This window comes from Triturus cristatus, chromosome 4_1 (assembly GCF_964204655.1).
Source record: "Triturus cristatus chromosome 4_1, aTriCri1.1, whole genome shotgun sequence".
NCBI lineage: Eukaryota > Metazoa > Chordata > Amphibia > Caudata > Salamandridae > Triturus > Triturus cristatus.
In genome coordinates, this window is record NC_140585.1 from 315024507 (window position 1) to 315051402 (window position 26896).

The window sequence follows — 26896 nt, forward strand, 5'->3', positions numbered from 1 at the left end:
AGTGGGCAAATGGTGCATTTTCAAGCAAATTTTGAGAAAGCAGGAAGGTTACTAAAGCAATTGTGAATCTGTTCTAACAAAGACAGTGACTGGCAAAACTGGGAGTGTAAGGTTAGGTTTGTGCCTGAAGCAAGAATATAATCATGCACACATTGACACATGCCCCAGTGATTTATGGCACAAAGAGGGCTGGTTCACGCACTGCCAACCCTTTCAACCATGCACAAAGTCCGCCTGCTAGCAAGCGAGCCCAAACCACCCAAGAGGGGTTCGGTGGGGTTCTCCCCCCGGAGAAAATTTTGAAAAAAACGTGGACAAATGGTGCATTTTCAAGCAAATTTGAGAACACAGCAAGGTTAATAAAGAAATTGTGAATCTGTTCTAACAAAGACAGTGACTGGCAAAACTAGGTGTAAGGTTAGGTTTGTGCCTGAAGCAAGAATATAATCATGCACACATTGACACATGCCCCAGGGGTTTAGGGAACAAAAAGGGCGGGTGCACGCACTGCCAACCCTTCCAACCATGCAACAAAGTCCGCCTGCTGCCTTGCTGAATATGAGTTATACAAAAATCCGTTCAGGAAGGGGAAATTGTGAGTGGTAAAACAATCATGCAACTTATCAGCTGGTCTCTGCGCATTGAACTCAGATGTGACCGCTCTCCGTTTCTAAGTGCTGTAATATACAGGGAATATAGTGACCAATGTTTTGGAAGTATGGCAGGGTGAGTCAATCTTGCTGTAATTCTGACTGATGTTTTCAGTCACAGAAAGACACTGCACCAAGAATGTCCTGAAAACCTGACTTCACCCCATTTCCTAGTGAGATTTCTCAGTGAAGCAGGATAAAGTGCTATGAATTTTCCTGATTAACCATGGACCATTCTCTTGTGGGAAACCTGTAACAATGTCCAGTGAGTGACAGAGTAACACGACTAAACAGCATTATGTACAGTTGAATACCACATTCTTCATAAGTCATAGCGCTTCTTTCCAATAAAAAGTCTTATTGTAGTTATAATAGTTCCTTCCAGCATGCAGGACCCCCACACAATACCAGCAAGGGCCTACAATAGAAGATCCATTGAATGGTTCATTGCATGAGAAAAAGAGAAATGCACATGTTTTCTTATTTTATAATGGGAGGAACAATGTTAAACTATTATGGCTCATGATGAACTATCACATCTGAAATCATAAAAACTGAATTCCATCCCCTGACTATGCTCGCAAACAAAAACTCAGCCTAGTGACCTGGCTGTCAACCGAAGCCGTCACTTAACAGGGATGTAGAATTCCTATAGCCAGACGCCCGGGACATATTGTTTGGGGTCACGGGCAACAAGTTTCCATGTGTATTTTGTCCTTGGGACAAGTAGGCCCAACCCCCTACATCACAAACCCTTTGACTGCCAGTTTACAGTACCACATTATAGATCAGGGAAAGGCTTTGCCTGCAGTTAAGGTAATATTTGTGTCCATGTGTTATTGCTCTTCAAACTTGTATTTATGGTTCATTAATGCAAAACCTTTATTATTAGGGTGAGTGATCTAAGTACACGTTGTAAGTTCAGACTGTACTACTGACAGTGGGTCCAGTATAAAAATGTGTACACATGTTTTCAATATTTAGCAATATGAGGCTATGCATACGGCTCCTAGAATGCTCTCTGATTAGATGCAAATAAATGCAGAAGCTTGAAAGCAAGATTGATTATTCTTTGCTTTCAAAATATTCACCAAAAAATGCAAAAACATTTCGCTGAACTACTGTAATATTTTAGGTACCATTTTCCTGCAGCATCATTTAGTAAAATGTGTTGATGTGTGCTAGTGTTTCCCAAAAATATTCATATTGGAAAATCAGTGTAACCAGTTTTAATAAGATTACGGGAAACAAAACAAAAACAAGCATTGGTAAAGCCAATAGGTCTGGAATTGTTGGTTAGCGTTTTGGTTTTGTCAATGCGTGACTTGTTTTGGCATGTTTTTTGTAAAACCTTATTGGTGTGGGAGCTACCGGGTCCTCATTGTAACAAACATTGGCAAAAGCAAAAATTGTTTTGGTTTCAAAAAGCACACATTGCAACAGTAGTTCCTGGCACTGAACAAAACGACTATGTGTTGATTATGCTCCTTGTGTTACTCATAGTGAAGCTAGCCGACAGAGAGAGACAGAATTTTAATAAACACAAAATTTCATGGTTAACACCAGACCTAATCATGGGCCCAATTATTAAATAAAGTCTCAAAAGTGCACTCATGTCCTTGCATTAAGTGCAGATATACGACTTTCATGAATTCACAAGACTTTACAGAAGTAGGCCAAGAAATAGTACTCCTAGAAAATATTTAACAACTGCATTTTAGCATGAGCTAATATGCAGGTGTAGATGTGCTCATGCGAAAATCTGAGTGTTTGCAAGTTCACTTTCCCTCCAACCATTTTTCCCCCAACCCTGAAAGAAGTTTTATGGCTGCCATTGTCAGGAGTAAATTTCCAACCTTTCTCAGTATGGGAAAAGATTGGATAAAAGGTGGTAAAAACCCCTAAAATATGCAAATTAGTAGGTTTGCACAGACTCAAAAGGGCATCCAACCCTGGAACTGATGCTTACCTTCAGCGCTAGTATGTAGATCTGCTGAAACGTGGCAACATAAAAGAGTTGCTAGTATTCAAACCCTACTATGGAAGGAGCCCTGGCATAATCATAGAGGCTATTCCGGAGCTCTTATATAATGAGATTGCTGCCATAATTTGTCACCGCATTACATGGCACTAAAGGGGCAAGTGGATTTTGTTACAGGACAAGTAGATTTATGAAGCTAACTGCCCCATGGACAAGTAGATATTTTATAAAATTCCACACCCCTGCTTAAGAATACTTCAGAAAACATAGATACCAAACAGAGGGGTATTACAAGACAGCCCCACAAGCTCTACCCCTGACATCCTCATCCAAATCCAAGAGGAAAAATGCTTCTTTGCTACACAGCTTAAGACAAGGATGGACATCACCCAAGCAGGCAAATAACATAAAATGCATTCTGAAAAATGATATGGGCGAAAGCAATAAAACGGATGGCAACATTCAGAACATGAACATACGCTAGTAATGCACTTACAGGAGAAGGAAAGTACTCTTTGAACCCAAGATGTTAAGCGTTATTCCTTCTAAAAGCACCAACACGTCGAAAGTTACAAAAAAGGCCACACATTTGTGGGGGAGGGGGTGGGGCTAGAGCAAAAAAAAAACCTGCGACTATGAGGTTGAACACAGGCCCCTGAAGCGGATGCCTTCGTCCACTGAGGCACCAGACCCGGCATACACACATCTTTTTCTCTCTCTGTCTCCCTCCCTCTCTCTCTCTCTCTCTCTGTCTCCCTCTGTCTCCCTCCCTGTCTGTCTCCCTCTCTCTCCGTCTCCCGGTCACCCTCTGCCTCCCTCTCTGTCACCCTTCGTCTCCCTCTCTCCCTCTGTCTCCCTCCATCTCCCTCTGTCTCAGTCTCTGCCTCTATCTGACTGTACCTGTCCCTGCCTCTGTCTGTCTGTCCCTGTCTCCCTCCCTGTCTCCATCTCCGTCTCTATCTGTCTGCCCCTGGCTCTGTCTGTCCCTTTCTCCCTTCCTCTCTCTGTCTCTCTCCCTGTCTCCCTCCCTCTTGTCTGTCTCCCTCCATCTTGTCTGTCTCCCTCCATCTTGTCTGTCTCCCTCCATCTTGTCTGTCTCCCTCCATCTTGTCTGTCTCCCTCCTTCTGTCTGTCTGTCTGTCTGTCTGTCTCCCTCCTTCTGTCTGTCTGTCTGTCTGTCTGTCTCCCTCCTTCTGTCTGTCTGTCTGTCTGTCTGTCTGTCTCCCTCCTTCTGTCTGTCTGTCTGTCTGTCTGTCTCCCTCCTTCTGTCTGTCTGTCTGTCTGTCTCCCTCCTTCTGTCTGTCTGTCTGTCTCCCTCCTTCTGTCTGTCTGTCTGTCTCCCTCCCTCCTTCTGTCTGTCTGTCTGTCTCCCTCCTTCTGTCTGTCTGTCTGTCTGTCTCCCTCCTTCTGTCTGTCTGTCTGTCTGTCTCCCTCCTTCTGTCTGTCTGTCTGTCTCCCTCCTTCTGTCTGTCTGTCTGTCTGTCTGTCTCCCTCCTTCTGTCTGTCTGTCTGTCTGTCTGTCTCCCTCCTTCTGTCTGTCTGTCTGTCTCCCTCCTTCTGTCTGTCTGTCTGTCTGTCTCCCTCCTTCTGTCTGTCTGTCTGTCTGTCTGTCTCCCTCCTTCTGTCTGTCTCGTTGTCTCCCTCCTTCTGTCTGTCTGTCTGTCTGTCTCCCTCCTTCTGTCTGTCTGTCTGTCTCCCTCCTTCTGTCTGTCTGTCTGTCTCCCTCCTTCTGTCTGTCTGTCTGTCTGTCTCCCTCCTTCTGTCTGTCTGTCTGTCTGTCTGTCTCCCTCCTTCTGTCTGTCTGTCCCTCTGCCTCTGTCTGTCTGCCTCTGTTCCTCTGCCTCTGTTCCTCTGCCTCTGTTCCTCTGCCTCTGTTCCTCTGCCTCTGTTCCTCTGCCTCTGTTCCTCTGCCTCTGTTCCTCTGCCTCTGTTCCTCTGCCTCTGTTCCTCTGCCTCTGTTCCTCTGCCTCTGTTCCTCTGTCTCCCTCCCTCTGTCTCCCTCCCTCTCTCTGTCTCCCTCCCTCTCTCTGTCTCTCTCCCTCTCTCTGTCTCTCTCCCTCTGCCCCCCTCCCCCTGTTCCCCTCCCCCTGTCCTCCTCCCCCTGTCGTCTTCCCCCTGTCCTCCTCCCCCTGTCCCCCTCCCCCTGTCCCCCTCCCCCTGTCCCCCTCCCTCTGTCTCTCTCCCTCTGTCTCTCTCCCTCTGTCTCTCTCCCTCTGTCTCTCTCCCTCTGTCTCTCTCCCTCTGTCTCTCTCCCTCTGTCTCTCTCCCTCTGTCTCTCTCCCTCTGTCTCTCTCCCTCTGTCTCTCTCTGCCTTCCTCTCTGTCTCCCTCTCGGTCTCCCTCCCTCTCCCTGTCACCCTCTGCCTCCCTCTGTCACCCTTCGTCTCCCTCCCTCTGTCTCCCTCCCCCTCTCTCTCTGTCTGTCTCAGTCTCTGCCTCTATCTGACTGTACCAGTCCCTGCCTCTATCTATCTGTCTGTCCCTGTCTCCCTCCCTGTCTCTGTCTCCATCTCTGTCTTTGTCTCTGTCTCGGTCACTATCTGTCTGCCCCTGGCTCTGTCTCTCTCCCTTCCTCTTTCTGTCTCTCTCCCTGTCTCCCTTCCTCTCTCTGTCTCTCTCCCTGTCTCCCTTCCTCTCTCTGTCTCTCTCCCTGTCTCCCTTCCTCTCTCTGTCTCTCTCCCTGTCTCCCTTCCTCTCTCTGTCTCTCTCCCTGTCTCCCTTCCTCTCGGTCTCTCTCCCTGTCTCCCTTCCTCTCGGTCTCTCTCCCTGTCTCCCTTCCTCTCGGTCTCTCTCCCTGTCTCCCTTCCTCTCGGTCTCTCTCCCTGTCTCCCTTCCTCTCGGTCTCTCTCCCTGTCTCCCTTCCTCTCGGTCTCTCTCCCTGTCTCCCTGTCTCCCTCTCTCTCCCTCTCTCCCTCTCTCCCTCTCTCTCCCTCTCTCCCTCTCTCCCTCCCTATTGTCTGTCTCCCTCCCTATTGTCTGTCTCCCTCCCTATTGTCTGTCTCCCTCCCTATTGTCTGTCTCCCTCCCTATTGTCTGTCTCCCTCCCTATTGTCTGTCTCCCTCCCTATTGTCTGTCTCCCTCCCTATTGTCTGTCTCCCTCCCTATTGTCTGTCTCCCTCCCTATTGTCTGTCTCCCTCCCTATTGTCTGTCTCCCTCCCTATTGTCTGTCTCCCTCCCTATTGTCTGTCTCCCTCCCACTGTCTCCCTCCCACTGTCTCCCTCCCACTGTCTCCCTCCCACTGTCTCCCTCCCACTGTCTCCCTCCCACTGTCTCCCTCCCACTGTCTCCCTCCCACTGTCTCCTTCCCACTGTCTCCTTCCCACTGTCTCCTTCCCACTGTCTCCTTCCCACTGTCTCCTTCCCACTGTCTCCTTCCCACTGTCTCCTTCCCACTGTCTCCTTCCCACTGTCTCCTTCCCACTGTCTCCTTCCCACTGTCTCCTTCCCACTGTCTCCTTCCCACTGTCTCCTTCCCACTGTCTCCTTCCCACTGTCTCCCTCCCTCTTCCTCTGTCTCCCTGTCTCCCTCCCTCTCTCCCTCCCCCTTCCTCTGTCTCGCTGTCTCCCGCTCGCTGCCTCCCGCTCGCTGCCTCCCGCTGTCTCCTGATCTCGGTCTCTCTCTCTCCGTTCCTCTGTCTGTTCCTCTGTCACCCTCCCTCTGTCGCCCTCCTCCCTCTGTCTGTCTCCCTCCCTCCCTCCGTCTCCCTCCCTCCATCCATCTCCCTCCCTCCGTCTCCCTCTGTCTGGCACCCTCTGTCACCTCACCCCAGCTTCCCGGGCACACACACAGCCGCACCCGAGTACTTCACAGGTCTTTAAAAGACCATTTACTTGTTAATGAGGCTTTGTTGTGAATCGTCCGGCCCCCATAGAGCAGAGTGTCTAGGAATGCCTCTTAATTAGCAGCAGTTATGTGCTAAGTGCCCGTGACACACCTACCATTTGCAGGCGACACAGTACTGTGTCGGGACACACAGTTTGGAAAGCTCTGGGCTAGGGGAAGGCAAAGAGCGACAACACTTTTTTGACTTCTTGTGCTTCGCCTTACCTGACTCTGACTGCGAAGACTTCGAATGATGGCGATGGCTCCGCGGCAGGTCCCTCGACCTCCCTCGGGACTGCTCCCAGGCCTCCAGCCACTTTCGGGACCGCTCCCTCAAAGTTTTCGGAGCCACGGCCCGTCAGTGGGGGCACGACTCGGCGTTGTGGTCGTGCCCCAGGCAATAGAGACACTCACGGTGCGGGTCCATCACCGACATCGTGCGGAGACAGGCCGCGCAGGACTTAAAACCGGGTATCCCTATGCACCTGTAGAATGAAATAGGTCTTGAAAACAGACAAAAAGTCTCTCCGGATCTGCGCTTGCTGGTGCGGAAAAAGAAAGAACCGACGTCAGCGCGCGTGGGCGCGTCTAAGTAGCTCCAGCGACGTCATCTTGGTGACTACGACGCCAGCGACGTATGCGGAGCCGTACGACGATGCCTACCGACGCGCAGGGGTACTGCTGACTAAAAACCTTCCGGATCCAGTCTGACGCCGGGGGATATACTAAGGTAAGGAATCTATCACTAACGAGTCTCTTTCAGATATTTTTGTTTTTTTAGTGCCACCATATTTCTTTCCTTTGCAGTGTTGGATCAAGTAGTATGAATTCAAGGGTTTAAATATCTACCCTGGTAATTTCATAGGGATTTTTATAAAAATAATAACTGTGAGCTAGACACTATTTTGGCTAATGCTAATCTCCACATCACTGAAAGGGACAGTCTTTTCCTTGACTTTTCGGTAGTTGATAGAAATACATCTCCAATAATTGTTAAACCAGCATATCCTATACCACTGCATAGAATCTAGATGGCAAATCATCACTGCCTAAAATGTTATCCCTTGTCAGACTAATGACCACAGATTTAAATTCAGTGATCGTAACAGGTGGTTCTAGTTCCTTGGTTTGTGACGGCGTGAATGTCTCCTAAGCTTAGACATATGAACATAATTCTCCAGCAAAACATGTCCAGATCCATTATTGCTTGGCGAATACAGCTGCTTATATCAGGAAGAACATGTCTCGTTAATTTTGTTCTTAAGTAGACCACTTCACTTTCATGTATCTAAGTGCTCTTATGGAGGAGTATGATATATCGTCCTTTATCAACCATGACTAGAGACTGCCTGCTTTGTTATCCTTGCTATTTTTTTCTGGCTATGAGCTCTCTGTAGTCAAATAACAGAAGGCATCCACCTTTTTAGAATGTAATTTATGAGACTTAAATAAGTTGGCTTTGGGCGTTCATCCATTTTCCATGGGCTGATTCCAACTGTTTCCTCTTGTCAAGTGTTTTTATTTCCTTTCTTAAGACTGCTCTTACCTGGTCTTTTGTTTTACGACACAAACCGCGGATCCCTTTGAACTCCTCCCATTCTAACATTGTATGTTCTATGGGTCCTGCATTGTCAATAACATAGTTACTGATGGGTTCTCATAGCTCACCTCAGAATGCCCCATCTGCTAAAAAGACTGCCTGTATCCATCAGGCTAAAATGTATGTGATGTGATTCCCCTGGGAGATATGTAACAGAGGGATATGGTCAGATCATATCTAGTATTCAGCTCTATTGTAAAGCTGCACATTCATTGTTACTACTTGGAACTGTGACAGTTTATATGACTAATGTTTGTGGATTGTTTAGTATTCGCACCTCTAATTGATCGTATGATGTACTACCCACCTTAGTGGGAGAGGTTATCACAAATTAGGCTGTCTTCATGTGTAGCGTGTAGTTACAGAAAGAATATTCCAGTTCCCAGAAGTTCACTCACAAGGGGCCAATTATTGGAGAGCTGCAGCAGTGCATGTCATACGATACAGTCAGCTGTCACCAGAATAACCATCGTCAGTGACTGATGCTCCAGTTCCAGTTCCTCATCCTCTAAAGCTGGGTGAAAGGTGGAGACGTACGTTTCTGATGATGGTGTGCCTTGTTCTTCAGATCGCCATGGCATGACCTCTACCACTGCATCGGTCTTTCCAGCCTGTATTTTCATTTTTGACAATTCTGAATCTTTACTAAAGGTCCATATTGATCTTCTGTCTCATGTATGTGCCATGATGAATTCTGTTCATGAATGCTTTTATGGTTTCCCAATTATCTGCCCATTCTCAGGCTGCTTTGGGATTGGCGAATAAGTGAGAGTTGTCCCCAGCGATGATCTTTCGTCTGGCAGGTGAAAAAAGTATATATTTAATGTGGATATCTGTGAGTCTTCTTTGATTTGCCGGGAATGAACTGTTAAGCCTGGAAAGATGAACACCATGCAGATGCTGACTTGGAAATGTCCCTGTTTTCTGGTTAGGTGACATACATGGTCTCAGTCCTTATGATTTAATGATCAACACACCACTAGCCTGGCACATGACGCTGGTAGAGGAGAAACCACCAGGACTCTATGAGCTTGCTCCATGGTGAAGAACTTACACAAGCCACAAGGTGTTACCAGCTTGCTGAATCAGTTCAGTCTTTCTCGCTCCTTCAATCTTTCACAATAGGCTCATAATGCATACATTGCCAATTCATTCTGTCTTTCTTGAACCGATAGACTAATCGATGCAAGTTTGAATTTGGTATATACCATCTTGCCTGACCATTTTGTTTGTAAGCCCTAAATAGGGAGCAATACAAAACTACAGTTTCAATTTGGTTTCCTAGAGTATTATGGGTGTCATTAAAGGCTGTCAGTACATGGTTCAGCTTGGCTGCCTACAAGCTCCTTGACATCTTTTTGAAGTTTTGTGTAGCCCATCAGATCAGTGATCTGTCAATTCACAGCCTGTCTCAATCCATGCCCTATGTTATCGAATGAGTTGTGATCATCCAACACCGCATTCAGCCCTTGCGTTGAAATACCTTTAGGTTAAGCAGGGATGGGTGAGGGAGGTAGACCGCATGCAAGGTGTACAAAAGAAAAGAAATGTCAGCAATGTGGCTAGGTCTTATTATTGAATGTTGAAGCTGACTATAATATATATCTTAGGTTCAACTCCTTTGTATATTTTGGTAGATCAACAACATCCAGCCAACCTCCCACTCATGCTCAGTCTGTAACTGATGGCTTCAGAGTGGCGCCATGCTATTATAGACTCCTCCCTTTAGCAGTGCAGTAGGCCGCACAGGCTTTCTGACACAGCTGAGGATGACTACACACCTGAGCCGCCTTCTCGCCTCTTTTCTTTTTACTAACAAAAGTGAAGTCCTGAAGCCACTAGCCTCAAGGTAGCGCAATACCCAGCCATGAAGCAATGAATCAAGTCAGCTGTGGAGGGTGGGCCTAGTACCACTTTCTTGTGCCAGCCAGGCTTTCAGTGTGCCCGGTGCCACCTTCTCTCCTTATGTGATGCAGAATTAGGAAACTAAATAGGCCCAAATATTAGCCTCACCCCCTCAGGAAGCTGCCCCGGTTCCTGGATCAGGCTTGCATCATTTGGATTATCCTCTGGAACAAGCATCAACAGCCACTCCGTTTTCTTGCCATTTAGTCACATCTACAAGCTTCAATCTGCCAACAAGGGGCTGCTGTCATGCTATAATTTGAGGTGTGTCACAGGAGATCTAGATAAACGCTAGTGCTTGGGAGGTACACCCCCAACATATAGTCACAATCATGTATACAAATACTATTACCTTATCGATGGTCCTTACTCACTCCTAAATTTAAATGCCATGGTTGTGCCAGTAGAATTAAGTGATGCAGTAAAGTCTCTGAGAAGTGATGAAGTAAGTGGGGGTGGTCTTACCTCTTTCTCAGAAAGATCTGCCTGAAGGATGCTGACTTTCTCCTTCATTTCTTTCAGTTCTTTCTTGAAGGATTCAGACTCCTCAGATTTTTCTCGCTCATCCCTATCCCGCTGTTCTTTAAGGCGCTCAATTATCCGCTCCTGTCAGAAAATGAACAGAAAAGATCGTTATTATTCAATTGTCTCTTCAGTAGTAATGGTCTAAAATACCACGTACTGAATGCATCCATTCAAAAAACAATGTACTAACTGAACGCTATTATAAATATACCTTGTGTTAGGTTACGTTAATCTGCACACGGTTATTATAACATTCATTATAGCCTTAAATTATTTTCATATCTCTTTCTCTCTCTCTCTATATATATATATATAGAGATATAGATATATATATAGATATAGATATATATAAGATATATATAAGATATATATAAGATATATATATTACCTACTGGCGGTCGCCAGTAGGTAGTTATAGTTAGGACCACGTTTCCATAGGAAAACCTCAACATTCTATTTTGAATAACTTTGGCGCCGGTCGACGAATCCTCGCGAATTTCTCAAAATAGGTGAGGCGCTACGCTCCGCTCCTACCCTGAAAGTCTCGGGGGGATCCGTCAAGCGGGGGCTGAGATAAAAGGGGGGTCCCAAAACGCGTTTTTCCCATGCATTTTTCCATAGGACCTTTAGAACGAGCTACAGCCCGAACGGCTGAACAGAATTACTCAAAATTTGGCAGAGAGGTAGTCCCTAGGTCAAGGAAGTGCCTTTTGTAGGTTTGGTGTAAATCTGTTCAGTAGATTCTGAGAAAATAGCCTTTAAATCAATATATATATCTGAGCCAGCTTACGGTACGCTTACCGTACGCTTACGGTAAGCGTACGGTGGCGTGCGCGAGCGCGAGCGCGATTCTGATTGGCTCTTAGATCTTAGTAAACATTCGAATCGGCCGAAACCAGGAAGCGGCGGCCGCCATTTTGTGTATTTCACTCTGAAAAAAAAGAGTGAAAACAAGGAAAGGGGGCAATGAGGAGAGTTACAGACCCCCTAACAATTGTAAGGGGGTCAAAGATGGACAGAAAAGTACAAAGAAAATATTTATTGATTTTAAAAAAAATCACGGGGTACGCGTACGGTAAGCTTACGGTAAGCGTACGGTAAAAAAAAATAAAAAAAAATAAATGAAAAGCAGATTTAAGAGTTTAGAAATTAGGGAGCTCTAAAAAGAGCTGTTGTGTTTATGGAGTCATTTTTTTAGTGGTACCTACAAGTAAGTACCGATGCAGAGTCTAAGGTTCAAGAGGAAGACTCTGTTCCCTTCATCATTGAAGTGCACACCATCTCCTCTATAAATGTCTTGCATGTCGTAACGCAAGTTGTTGTGGTAAATGGCACCCATACCATAGTCACGGAGGAAAGCAGAAACAGATTTGTTGACGTGCTTTCTTGCTTTGTCAATCTGTGGACAGAAATGATTGGACCAGTTCCATTTTTGCCTTTGGCATATGTTGGAAAACACAAAGGCAGTTTTAGGGAAAAGTGAAAACAGTTGTGCAAAGGTGTCCTTCATAAGCATTTCCAGACCTACCCCAGTCAAAGTGCCTAGGTCATTGCCACCACAGTGCACTATTATGAGGTCAGGGTGTTGGATTTGCATGAAGGATTTCACCAATGGCATCAATTGGTGCCACTTTAACCCTCTCTGACCAATCCATTTAATGTCTACATTTGGCAAAGCAAGGTCTCTCACCATATCTGTTTTCTCTGCAAACTTTTCACTCCAGAAGACATAGCTGTGCCCTACAATCCACACTGTGAACATCTTCAAAGGAGAACTGGATGCACTCAGGAGGTGTCTTTCAGTAGAATGGCAATATGAAAAGAAAGACAGTTTGGAAATGGAGGCATACATATTTTTTACAAAACAAAAAGAACTGATTGGCTGTTTCATACCATACCAGAAAAAAAACTAGGCTGTATGTGAAAATTAATACAAGCATGTTTTGTATTGGTACAAAAAAATGTGTAACCAAAGAACAGTACTATGGATTTGCTGTTAGGTTTGAAAAGTCAAGCACTCTTGCTCTGTGGAATTGAAACATTGTGTGTCGAACTTCTGACCTAACTGCACACAGCAGTGTTCCATGAGCTGTTGCTATGGTAGCAGGCAGAAGTCAAGTTGGGGGAAGGGTACTAGGCAGAAGTCAAGGTGGGGGAAGGGTACTTTTGGAAAAGGGTTCGTTTTCAACCAATAGCAATGTGTGATTACATGTGAAAAAAAGGGGGAAGCACTGAGATTTGAAACTTACATGTATATGTGTGGAAAAATAGAGGGAAAGTTTGCCATTATCTGGTTCTGCTGAGAGGAGAGAGGTGAACACAACAGAGATCCTGGCTCTGATAATCTGCTGTTTGAGTGTCACATTTCTTTCACAACTAACTAATTTTAAAGGTGAGTTTACAGTTTGAGAGGGTATGTATGTGGTAACTTAAGAAATGAATAATAGAAATGGGAATTGTTTTTGTTGTAGTTACACATGGTGGTTTCATAATGTGTCAGTGTGTAAAAGTGATTTACACTTGCCCCTGAAAAAAAAAAGAGCAGTAAGTGTGCTTTCAAATTGGCAAAGAAATTTCGTTTTGGGACTAATATGAAAATATGACTCTGTGTGCATAGAAGAATTATAGGCAGAGATTTATTGCGTCTTGCTCTGGTGATTTCACAGTTGCATTAGATGGAAAGGGGGAGCGAATTTTTGGGGGAATAAGCAGAGGGTTAGCACACACCCATGTCCTTGCCGTGTATAGTCATGCACAGTATTTACAAGCCAGTGGGGTTTTCAGGTTTAAGTCTGTAATGCAAATACATTCAGCATCACTAAGGCTGGTTGCCCTTGGTGGAGTGTAGGCAGTCACAGAGAATGCACATGGTGGTGGTCTGAAAAAAAAACAGCTTGGACACGTGCAATTAAATAAATCAAAAATAGTGGTTTCATAATGTGTCAGTCTGTAAAAGTGATTTCCAATTGTTAAAAGAGGCAAAAATATTTTTTGGAAAAAAATGTAAATATGTGTACTGTATTATAAATTGTTATAAAAATATTAATACTTTTTTCTTTTTTTTCCAGATCGATATAGAAAATTTTTGAAAACTACAACCATTTTAAAAACTATTTTTTAAAAAAACAAATGAATAAATATTTTTTTGAGTGAGTATGGTAAGTCAATGTAATGTGATAAATGATTTTTAGTGTTTTTTTTAAAAAAAATAAAAAAGGTACGCTTACCGTACGCGTACGGTAAAAAAAAAATAAAAAAAAGTTTTTAAAAACATATGTAAAAAAAAGATGAAAGATAAGGTTGGCTCTTAAAAGAGCCGTTGTGTTCATGCAGGGACAGAGGAAAGAAAGATTGGGAATATTAGACGGTACGACAAGTGTGCTGATCTATTTTATTGTTCACTAGGGAAATACTGGTCTCCCTATAAGTAATTAGATCGTGACAAGTGGCGCACAGTACTTCAACCCTCGCAAACCGAGGGTTAATTTCCAGAGGGCCAGCAAAAGGAGATTCTCCCCCCACAGATGAAGGGCTCACCTGACCTGCAGAAGAAGGAGTCTGCCCTGCAGATGATGGTCCAGGCTGAGCTGCTGTGGATGTACTGGCTCGTCTTTCTGAAGAGTTACCTCCAAAAAGATGACCATGTGTCCTTTTGTGTACATCCTTGAGGTGTCTGATCATGGTATGATTCCCAAAGGAATACTTCCTGTCAGGATTACCTCTAGAAAGTACACGCTGACACAGCCTGCAAGTAACTAAGGGTGCATTCACCTTTTGCTGGCCTTCTGGAAAAGTAAAATAATCCCAAACATAAGAAGGCTTTACTTTCCTCGCTCTCTGCCTCAAGACAGTGCTGCTGGTGCTAGCCTCACTCTCAGAAGGGCTCTGCTGTTCTGCCATCGTATCCCAAAGACAAACCAGCTCCTTCTTCCAAGGGATCACAAGCAGAAATGAGGGGAATGGGTGTGGTGTAGGAGAGTTCTAGAACTGAAAGTAGTTTCCACCAATCAAAAGTTGTGTTTCATGATCACATGACCTACCGTACGCTTACGGTACGCTTACGGAGCGCTTACGGCAAAAAGTACGCGTGCGCGTAAAAAAGACACGCGCTTGCGCGCATGCGCATAACAGTCATTTCCCGGCACTTCCGCGTAACGTGCGCGTGTTGCGTAAGCGCGCACGCGTCCCACGCGCAGTACGCGCGGCTACGCAAAGTACGTAACTATGCGCAAGCAGCGTAGATAGATTACGGACGTTGCGTAAACCGTACGCTTACCGTGAGCTTACGGTACGCGTACTATAAAAAAAAAAAAAAAAAAAAAAAATCTGGAAATAAATTTTACATGTTTATTTTAAAAAATATATATAAAAAAAATATTTAAGGATTTTAAAAATTTAAGCATAGTCTTTATAAAAGATAAGAAAATTAAATTAAAAATATGTTTGAAAAAAATGAAGAATAAAAAAAAAAAATAGCATTTAAAAAACCTTGCAAATTCACTGAAAAAACCATGGGTTTCACACACGTTATAGTTAGGAATTAGCATTTAAAAAACCTTGCAAATTCACTGAAAAAACCATGGGTTTCACACACGTTATAGTTAGGAATTAGCATTTAAAAAACCTTAGAAATTCACTGAAAAAACCATAGGTTTCACACACGTTATAGTTAGGAATTAGCATTTAAAAAACCTTAGAAATTCAGTGAAAAAACCATAGGTTTCACACATGTTATAGTTAGCTGGACATTTTACTCGTAAAAAACCAATGAAATTGCCCCGTTATAGTTAGTTCAGCTAACTATAACTCGCGCGCCCGCAATGCACTGCTGATGACGTCACATATTACATCACTCATGACATGGTCAGTGACATCACTCATGACATCACTGATGACATCTCAAATGACATCACTGATGACCTCACTGATGACATCATCCTTGTGATAGAGTGGCAGACCTCCTCTCACCTTAATATAAGCTTTGATACACACATTCAAAAATAGAGACTAAAAATTTCAAAACAATGGACATACCAATACCAGTTACAACAACCTCTTCAGTAATTCTAAGATCCACATACACATCCACTCATTCACCAACAGTCCTATACAGTCACTCATACATGTACTCACTCATCATATGTACTCATACATCTATACATCCTGTTACACAATGCCACTCATCCATAGAGTTACTCACACACATAGTCACTCATGCTAATAAAGAATAAAACATACATTTACTTGCATATACAGTAATACACACACCACCATACTTACTTCTACGGAAACTTACACATACTTAGTCTTTTAAACAATCACTTATAGAAACACATACTTATTCATACAGGAACTCTTTCAATCTCTCCCTCTCACATATACTCACATATATACACCAATAGTCACATATACTAGTTTAAAACATATGTAGTTACTCCTGAAGACACTATTGAGACAGTCATTCACTCACTAACACACCCATACACACACTCATCCACCCATACAGTCCTGCACACATGCTGTCTTCAACACATACAAACAGTGAGTCACTCATTCATGCATCTATGCACTACGTAATACCCCCCACCGTACCATACAGACACTCAGACTGATACTCAAAAAAACAACTAATAACCTATATAGACACCCATGTAGCTACTCACCAACCCATGCAGCCACTTATACACAAAGTGAGAGATACACTTAATCAGTCAGTTACACAATCAATTTTTCAAAAACAAATCATCCATTTAGACACTTATATACCCATTTATTCTTCCATCGACCTTGAGATATACATATATAAAACATATTTAATTTTCAGAAAAACACCCATTCACTGGATGATGTCATCAGTGATGTCATTTGAGATGTCATCAGTGATGTCATGAGTGATGTCACTGACCATGTCATGAGTGATGTAATATGTGACGTCATCAGCAGTGCATTGCGGGCGCGCGAGTTATAGTTAGCTGAACTAACTATAACGGGGCAATTTCATTGGTTTTTTACGAGTAAAATGTCCAGCTAACTATAACATGTGTGAAACCTATGGTTTTTTCACTGAATATATATATATATATATATATGATATATATATATATATATGATATATATATATATATATATATATGATATATATATATATATATATATATATATATTACACCTACTGGCGGTCGCCAGTAGGTAGTTATAGTTAGGACCCCTTTTCCATAGGAAAACCTCAACATTCTATTTTGAATAACTTTGGCGCCGGTCGATGAATCCTCGCGAATTTCTCAAAATAGGTGGGGCGCTACGCTCCGCTCCTACCCTGAAAGTCTCGGGGGGATTCGTCAAGCGGGGGCTGAGATAAAAGGGGGGTCCCAAAACGCGTTTTTCCCATGCATTTTTCCATAGGACCTTTAGAACGAGCTACAGCCCGAACGGCTGAACAGAATTACTAGAAATTTGGCAGAGAGGTAGTCCCTAGGTCAAGGAAGTGCCTTTTGTAGGTTTGGTGTAAATCTGTTCAGTAGATTCTGAGAAAATAGCCTTTAAATCAATATATATATCTGAGCCCGCTTACGGTACGTTTACCGTACGCTTACCGTAAGCGTACGGTGGCGTGCGCGAGCGCGATTCTGATTTGCTCTTAGATCTTAGTAAACATTCGAATCGGCCGAAACCAGGAAGCGGCGGCCGCCATTTTGTCTCTCGCACTGAGTGTTGTTTATCAAACAAGATGGCCAAAAACATGTTACGGGGCTGTTTTGACAACTCCCTCCCACATAGTCATGTTGAGGGAGTCCCCAAACATCCCCCAAGAGCAAAAACGGTTTTATTTTTTTTTCGGCAATTTCGCCGAGTACGCTTACCGTACGCTTACCGTAAGCGTACGGTAAAAAAAAAACAAAAAAAAAACCACTATCCACACTTACCCCACCCCCTGTGCTTTTGGTGGCCGTAGGCCACCAAATGTACAGGGCTTATTAATAGGTAAAAAAAACTAAATTTTGGCAACATGAAATTATAAAATCGAAATAAAAAAAACACTATCCACATTGACCCCACCCCCTGTGCTTTTGGTGGCCGAAGGCCACCAAATGTACAGGGCTTCTTAAAGTTGATAACAACCGTGCACGGAACGAACTGCGTTAAGTGGGCGCGCACGCCTCGAATGGCGTAAAGTAACTTAGCATTTAAAAAACCGTACAAATTCACTGAAAAAACCATAGGTTTCACACACGTTATAGTTAGGAATTAGCATTTAAAAAACCTTGCAAATTCACTGAAAAAACCATAGGTTTCACACATGTTATAGTTAGCGGAAATTTTACTGATAAAAAACCAGTGAAATTGCCCCGTTATAGTTAGTGCTGGCAACTATAACTCACGCGACCGCAATCTTCTGCTGATGACATATGTGTCTTTATGAAAAAAAAATATTTGTAATATATGTATAGCTAAAAATGTATGGAAGAAGACATGGGCAAATAAGTGTCTAAATAAGTATTAGCATCAGCAGAGGATTGCGGTCGCGTGAGTTATAGTTGCCAGCACTAACTATAACGGGGCAATTTCACTGGTTTTTTATCAGTAAAATTTCCGCTAACTATAACATGTGTGAAACCTATGGTTTTTTCAGTGAATATATATATATATATATATATATATATATATATATATATATATATATATATATATATATATATATACGTACACACACACACACATACATACATACATATAGGGACAGACACCCACACGCACAAACGCACATATATGCAGTCGCCACATGGTAGTTCTAGCTAGGACCACATTTCCATAGGAAATGGGGACGGGGGATGGGGGGCTTGTTTCCCTATACACTTTCCCATAGGAATTTTAAGACAGCACTTCAACCAAAACTGAATGGAATTACACCAAATTCGGCAGAAAGCTACAGTTTTACCAGAAAGTGTACTTTTTGTGACTTGGTGTAAATCTTTTCAGGTGTTTCAGAAGAAATAAAGCTTCAAAGCTTATAAATATCTAGTGACGCGGTACTACTGAGGGACTACCAAGGAAGTTCTGAGGTACTAAATGGCAAATGAAGCATTGTGATTGGCTGGATCCGGGGAACTGGTCCTAGGGCTGCAACTGGATGAGTGAAACAAGAAAAGAAATGTCCTCATGTCCTGAAAATAAAAACAAAAAAATATAAGAGAGCAAGGTAGAGGTACCGTGACCCCCTGGCTCTCGTGAAGGGGTTCCTGAGGGACTCCCCTGGGGTCATACCAAAAAAGAAATGTTTTAGTGTCGCAGCAGACTCGCCATACTCAGTGCAGAAATTTACAGGAGTACTGCAAGATTAGTGTGAGAGAAAAAAAAGTTGGATGCGTGCCAGTAGGTGGTTGTGCGAACGTGGAGAGTTGTTGGCCAGCAATAGGGGGGTTCCATGCGTGGGAAGGGACACCCATGAGATGTTCGCCTGCAGCCAGAACCTCTGCCATTCCACGGGATAGGCCTACTTAGGTATGATAATAAAATATTGCTTTAAGTCCTCCCCCCCAAAAAATAGAAATTTACTGAAAAAACAAAGGTTATTACCTCACATATTACATCACTCATGCCATTTTCAGTGAAATAATTTATATCATCACTGCAACATCTGAAATTACATCATTGATGCCAACACTGTGCATGAATGGGGCGGAAGTTCTAGTTTCTAGAATTACAGAACTGGTGAATTTCAGTCGTTATTAGAGTTCAAAATGTAAAGTTTTAACTGACAGCAACAGTAACTTCGCTTTAACTGTTGTTTTTTTCGGTGAATATATATGTCTTGCAACCTGTGACCCAAGCAAATTCTAGGATATCTTTGTTGGACAGCAGAACTAGGTCACAGAATCAGAACGGTCATTGTCAACTTGAGGAAAGTAGGAGCATTTCCAGGTTGTTCAACAGCCTGTGAACCATTGGAGTCGGCGAAAAGGAGAGATTAATTTGGCTGAACAATCAACGTGGAGACCAAACGAGTACGGGATCGGGCAGGACGGTGGACACTTCCCCCACGCATCACCGTTAGCGCATTCACCCCTGGTCACGCCACAGGAGTTGCAGGCTCGCAACCGCCCGAGGACGGAGAGTTTTGGATGGCGGCCTCACTACAGGGGGAAGAACCAATAGCTTTTTTGTGGCAGCATGTGTAGCGGCTGAAGGACTCGCGTAGCCGCTGAGTCTTGAGCAGCTGGGAGCAGCAAGGTGAGATGTAGGCTGCCGAACATGTATCACCGGAAATCTAGGCAGTGAGAGAATCTGTGTGGCGAGACAGGGGTTTCAGGAGGCGCAGTTGAGAACATTTATACACAGGGGGCTGTGTCAAGTTGAATCTCACCACCTCCAGGAGCCCCCGCTTGCCTGTTGGTGCCTTTCTGGTGTGCCGGTGTTCGTAGCAAGCCCGCAGCAGAAATAACATTTAATTGACTGGGCGGCTTTAAAAATAAAAGAACTACTAATGCCAGTCAGCTGTTTCAGCCATTCTAGCCATTTCATCGGTTTCAGAATAAAGAATTAAAAAAAAAAACTGGAAAGAAAGACCAATTATCGCGTCTAGCAACAGCATGCGCACATTTAATCGCAAACCTCCAAGCGTTAATTCAGTTCTCTCAACTCAGTCCAAAGGGCTCTTTAGAGAAACCACTTACTAATTTACACACACTGAGGAACGCACAGCAAAGGATGGACTTAAAAGTGCAACAGTTGTTAGCGGATGGAATCTTAGAGGCCCCTCACATCCAGATGGATAGTGAAAGAGGGACGGAGACGGACAGAAGTGTGGATGCACAGGAGATTCATAAATCCAATCTCATCCTGGAAAGGTCTGAAAATGCAGAGAGTAAAAGTATATTGGAGGACCATCAAACATCATCCGCTGCTGAGCCTTTTGTAACCCAGACGTGTTGCGATCAATAGCCGCTCTTTTCAAAATCGAATATAGCTCCTGCAGCTATGAGGGAAGATAACCAGTTGCAAATGTTGTCGCTATTCAAGCCAGCTCAACCTTCTGCCCAGCAACAGGCTCTGAATACAGAGAATGAACTTCCAGAGGGCGGACCCAGTATGTTGGCACCAGTGGGAGGTGAAACATCCCTTCAGGAAATACTAAAGGATCCGGAACTCGGACAGACGATCAAAAGTAAGTTTGAGCTTATTCTCTTAGAGATAAAGGAGTTACGTAAGACAATACCAAGAAATTTGATTCTCTTCATCCAAGATTGTCAAAAATCGAGGAAACAATGTGCAAAGTGCCAGAGCAGATGTCAGAGTCTGAGGAGCGGGTTTCCAGCTTGGAGAATAAGATAGGGTTCTCTGAACTGGAATTCACACACATTAAGCAAAGCAAAGAAGCTCTTGAGTCTAAGCTTTAAGACATGGAGAACTATAACAGACATTCGAATCGGTGTTAAGTTGGGATTCCAGAATCAGTTGAAGGACCCCAAGCACGAGACTGGGTAGAAGCCCTACTGAGAAAAGCCCTTCCAGAGCTAACAGGAGAACTAACGATTACAAGGGCTCACAGGGTGCCCTCTCAACGCCCCATCAACGCAAAGTACCCCTGTACGATTTTGGTTAACTTGGCTGATTTTCGAGTGACCGAGAACATATTGACTAGAGCCATTGAAACAAAGAGCTTTACGGCACAAGTCATCACACAATTTAAGATTTTCTCAGATAGGACTGCACTAGCCGCAAGGAGGCAAAGGGATTTCGTACGGATGAGTGATTCTTTTAAAACAAACGGGGCACAAGCAACCATCGTGCAGCAATCCAAACTTAAATTCCTTGCGAATGGCAAATTCTATCTATTGGATGATGTATGGAAAGCAAGGGGGTTACTCCAGCAACTGTCTGGTCTATCTTAAGATGGGAATATGCCGTAAATTAAATATTGATTGCGGTCTTAGATATGAAATGGTAATTTAATCTAATAAATTCTATTAGGCTATAGCTGGACATTGGGGTCGGAGGACAAAATGCTCCTTCGGAAATTGTGAGTGCACATTATGGGTGCAAGGTCATGGCACCCAGGGTGCTGAGTGGGGGCTAGGGAGCAGGTGTGGGCGATCCTCCCACAGGGTGCGTGGGGTGTGACTGGGGGGATCAGGTTGGGAAGGGGTGTGGCACAGGGTGATCACAGAGGAGAAAAATGGGATAGTTCATCTATATGTCTACACAACCAAATTTTGTTGGGTAAAAGCGTAAAGAAACATGGAGACATTAATTTGTTAAAATAATTCTTTCTTCTTTTAAATGTACGCAGTAATGCTACTATTAATATTAGTATGCACTTTATATGATCTTTTATTTGAACTGACACTAAGAAAGTGTTAGGTATGTACTGTATTCAAACTATTAATGTTAATTAGGGGAGAGGAGTTGGCCTAACGGCTAGGGCGCTCGACCTCGGAAACTGGGTTCGAGTCTCGGTAATGACGCTGGACATCCTGTGATTCTGGGCAAATCATGTAATCTCCCCATGCCAAACAAAGAATGTCCTCATGTAACGTAACTGGTGCTATGTAAAGCGCTCTGATACCGGATTGGAGTCGGGTCAAGTTTGCGCTATATAAAACTCCGCAAACATAAATAAATAAATAAAAATGCACCTTACATGGCACTTTACTTGCACTGACACTTTACTAAAATGTAATGTACTGTAGTAAAAATATTATTGATGAGGAATGTCATGAGAAAAGTGATGCCACCTGAAAAATTGTGGAGGACCTTTAAATCAGCCTTTAGTTATTTCATTAGTAAGGTTTCGGTTTGATCTCTTGTATATACGCTAATTATTTTGGTCTGCACAAGCACTTTAAAACAGTTCAGTTATGTTAAATGAATTTATGAACTGTATAGTAAGCAGAAGTAGGCACTTTAGAACCTATGCATATTGTACTTTGAACTATATATCATTTGATGACAGCTCCTCACACACAGGCATATAAAGATTCAATATGTATCCTCTCCCTAAACACCAATAGCCTTAATAATAAAATAAAAGCTCGGCCCATTGAAGAATGGGTAAGAGGATACGCCCCAGACATTGTATTGATCCAGGAAACGCACTATGTGCACAAAAAGAAATCAACAAATAGTATGTTTAGGCAGTGGACTGATGGTCGATATTTTTCATCAGCAAGTGCTACTCATAGTGGGATACCATTTTTCGTTAATAGATTGTTACCTTATCAGATTACCTACTCTCAGGTTTGAATGAGAAGGTAGGTGGGGCTTGATCAGTGTACTGATCAATAATATTGGGTTAACTATAGCCACAATATATGCACCAATTGAAGACAATCCAATACTTCTATACTTTTTTTTTTTTTAAAGTGCAAGGAATGTTTTCTACTTTGTGGGCAAACAAATCACCTAGATTAGCTTTGGATGCACTTTATAGACGTTAACGAAGGAGGTTTAGGCCTCTCTAATTTGAAATAATATTATTTTGCGACTTTTGCGTACACCACATATAGATCAACTAAGTCTTTAAATATTAATAGATATAACTTTTTTTAGATCTAATTTATCTAGAAAAGAATATATTATTGATTTTATGCATTTAAAACCCCCAAAAAAGTGAGATATAAGACGCTACAGTGGAACATCAAACTACTGTTTCAGCACTATTGGATTCCCATAATGAATGGACTAACACTACTATCGGATATATACATAGGGAAGGATCCCTTGATAGATAGGAATGCAATGTCTAAATGGATGAGCAACGGCTATGGAAAAATATGGTACATTTTTGAAGGGGGACTGGAAAAAATGGAATGAGATAGAGCCCAGTATTAGATACAGTAAAAAATTATGCAATGGTCCTATATTAAAAGTAAGCATTTTTTACGGAAATTAAATCCTATACACATAATTGCAACTATGAAACTTGGTGAGGAAATGAAAGATTCTAAAACCCCTAAGACAATTAGTAGCTGGGTTCTGCTCCTACGCAGCCAGGGGGCGGATAAACGTCAAGGGAAAGCCCCAAAAAATGGCAGTTGGAAGAAGGCCTCCAGATATCTATCACAGCTTGGGATCAGATTAATAACTTTAATTACTCTGTAATGAAAGGGGTCAATCTACGATCTGAGCCCTGCCCGCAATACGGTTACGCAATATGGGGCCTCCCAAAGTGTGGCCCCAGAGTCCACAGTGCCCAGATTGTCCTGAAAGAAAATGTCAGTGTCAGTACGGAGACCTTTGCACCGCCAACGCTACAACCCAGCGGCACTCCACACTCTCAACCCAGGCCGCAACAACAACTGCAAGCTAGCATCACCAGCCGACACTCACGGACCCTTCAGCTGTCACCGCTGCCGGCACACCTGCAGCACTACCAAGACCACTGACCCAGCGCAATCCGCCCGCAAGAACACAACTGAACCGAAGACCCTGCAATGCATCCTCCTCAACGTCCGATCCCTCCACAAACACGCCACCGAAATCTGGGACCTCCTCGACAGCACTATCCCGGACATAGCATTCTTTACCGAAACCTGGACCAACACCACCTCGGGACCGGACATCGCCCTCGCCATTCCCCAAGGATACAAGATCTCCAGGAAAGACCGCCCCACCCGCCCGGGAGGAGGAATCGCCATTGTCCACAAATCCACCCTCCCCCTGAGCACACTCCCCGACGAGCCCACAAACCTGATGGAACACCTTCACTTCAAGATACTGGCCAGCTCTACCTCCACCCTCCGAGGAACCCTCATCTACCGACGCCCTGGACCCTGCTGACTTTTCGCCAACTCCATCACGGACATCATCTCCCCGCATGTCATCGTGTCCACCAACTACACCCTACGGGGAGACCTCAACTTCCACCTGGACAACCAACTGGACCCCAGCACCACATCCCTCCTGGACAACCTCCACAACATTGGACTCCACCAGATCGTGACCGAACCCACGCACTCAGCAGGACACACCCTCGACCCCCTCTTCACAACAGGAAACTCCATCACCTTCAGCCACACCACCAAACTCCCATGGACTGACCATCGATGCGTCCACTTCACCTTCAGAACACCCACCATCCACAGACACCAGCACCTGCTCCCACGAAGAAACTGGACCAGAATCACCGAAGACCAGCTAACTTCATCACTCAGCAAATCCACCCCAACCATCGCGGAAAACGACGCCGCCAACACCGCAGCCCGAACCCTACACCGATGGCTCTCCGACAGCGCCAACACCATAGCCCCTCAAGAAAAACAACAACACCCACGCCAAGAAAGCCAAATGGTTCACCACTGAACTTCGAGAGTCCAGACGCACTTGCCGCCGCCTCGAAAAGGCCTGGAGGAACACCAAATCCACAGAAGCCCTCAACAACTTCAGAGCCGCCACCAACGCTCACCACCAACTAATCAGAAAAACGAGGAAAAAAGCGATTGAAGACAGAATCTCCACTCATGCACATAACAGCAAAGAACTCTTCAACATCATCAAGGAGTTCCCCCAAGCCACTAGCGAGTCCACCGACATCCCTCCCTCACAAGACCTCTGCGACAAACTCCGCACCTTTTTCCACCACAAAATCAAGAGCATCTACGACAACTTCAACGAAGACAACCAACACACTGAACCCTCACCAACCACCCCCGACACCCTGAAGCCAGCGATCGACAACTGGACAGCCCTCACCACAGAAGACACACTGAAGACGAAGTCAATCCACTCCGGGGCCCCCACGGACCCCTGCCCCCACCACATTTTCAACAGAGCCACCGACACCATCGCACCCATGCTCTGCCACACCATCAACCGCTCCCTGGCAACCGCCTCATTCCCTGACGACTGGAAACACGCTGAGATCAACCCCCTCCTGAAGAAACCCTCAGCGGACCCCACCGAACTCAAAAACTACAGACCCATCTCCCTGCTCACGTTCCCAGTGAAAGTCATTGAGAAAGCCATCAACAGCCAACTCACCACATTCATCGAAGAGCACAACATCCTCTACTCCTCCCAATCCGGCTTCAGAAAAAAAACACAGTACGGAAACCGCCCTCGCCGCAACAGACGACATCCGTACCTTACTGGACAAAGGAGAAACAGCAGCCCTCATCCTCCTCGACCTCTCAGCGGCGTTCGACACAGTCTCTCACCGCACCCTAATATGCAGACTCCATGATGCAGGGATCCAAGACAAGGCCCTCGACTGGATCCGCTCCTTCCTCTCCGGTAGAACACAGCGGGTCAGACTCCCCCCTTTCCTCTCAGACCCTACACCTACCGAGTTCCCCAGGGGTCCTCCCTCAGCCCTACGCTCTTCAACATCTACATCTGGCTCCGCTCGCCCCCATCGTCAGAACCTACGGACTCAACATTGTGTCATACGCAGACGAGACCCAACTCATCCTCTCCCTATCCAACGAACCCAACACCGCCAGATACATCTTTCGAGAAGGCATGGAAGCCGTCGCCAAATGGATGAAAAACAGCTACCTACAACTAAACACCAACAAAACGGAAGTACTCATCATGGACCCAAACCCAGACGCCTGGAATGACACCTGGTAGCCCCCCGCTCTCGGAAGCCCGCCTACCCCCACGGACCACGCACGCAACCTGGGAATCATCCTGGACTCAGAGCTCAAAATGGACCGCCAGATCAACTCCGTCTCGTCGTCCTGCTTCCACCTACATAAGACCTTCAAATGGATCCCCCTCGAACACAGAAAGACCGTCACTCACGCCCTGGTCACCAGCAGACTCGACTACGGCAATGCACTCTATGCCGGAATAAACAAAAACCTCACCTGCAAGCTACAGAACATCCAAAACGCCGCCGCAAGACTGGTCCTCAACCTGCCAAGACACTGCCACATCTCCCAGCACCTGCAAACACTCCACTGGCTCCCCGTCGAAGCTAGAGTCACCTTCAAGATGCTAACCCACACTCACAAGGCCCTCCACGACACCGGACCAGCATACCTGAACAGCCAACTCAAATTCCACACACCTAAAAGGACCCTACGATCAGCCCAGCTCTCCTACGTAGTGGTCCCCCGCACCAGAAAGACCAGATCGGGAGGCCACTCAGTCTCCTTCCTCGCGGCCAGAGCCTGGAACGACCTTCCGCTCCACCTCAGACAGATAACATCGCTCCCCGTCTTCGCAAGCAACCTCAAAAGCTGGCTCTTCGACAGACCCCCTCCTTGATGGACTGGAACCTGCGAACCCCCCCCCCCCCCCTCCCCCCCCAGCGCCTTGAGACCCTTACGGGTGAGTAGTCGCGCTTAACAAACACCTGATTTGATTTATGCTTAGAGTATGGTATCGGCATCCGTTAGGGTAGCGCATTATCCTGTAGAGTCATTACTTTAATGTATTTGTCCATTTTCCCCTGCCTGGGGGTTTCGG

The 26896-nt window shown here is 44.7% G+C and overlaps 1 protein-coding gene across 11 annotated transcripts in view; it reads right to left on the minus strand.

Annotated features, from left to right (window-relative positions):
- Positions 1–26896, minus strand: part of ERC1 (ELKS/RAB6-interacting/CAST family member 1) — a 1928212-nt gene that overhangs the window by 1002290 nt on the left and 899026 nt on the right. For all 11 annotated transcript variants that reach the window (XM_085652245.1, XM_085652246.1, XM_085652244.1 and 8 more), the window contains one exon: positions 10427–10567. In XM_085652245.1, coding sequence (XP_085508371.1) covers positions 10427–10567 — 141 coding nt within the window. The remainder of the gene's footprint in view (positions 1–10426; positions 10568–26896) is intronic.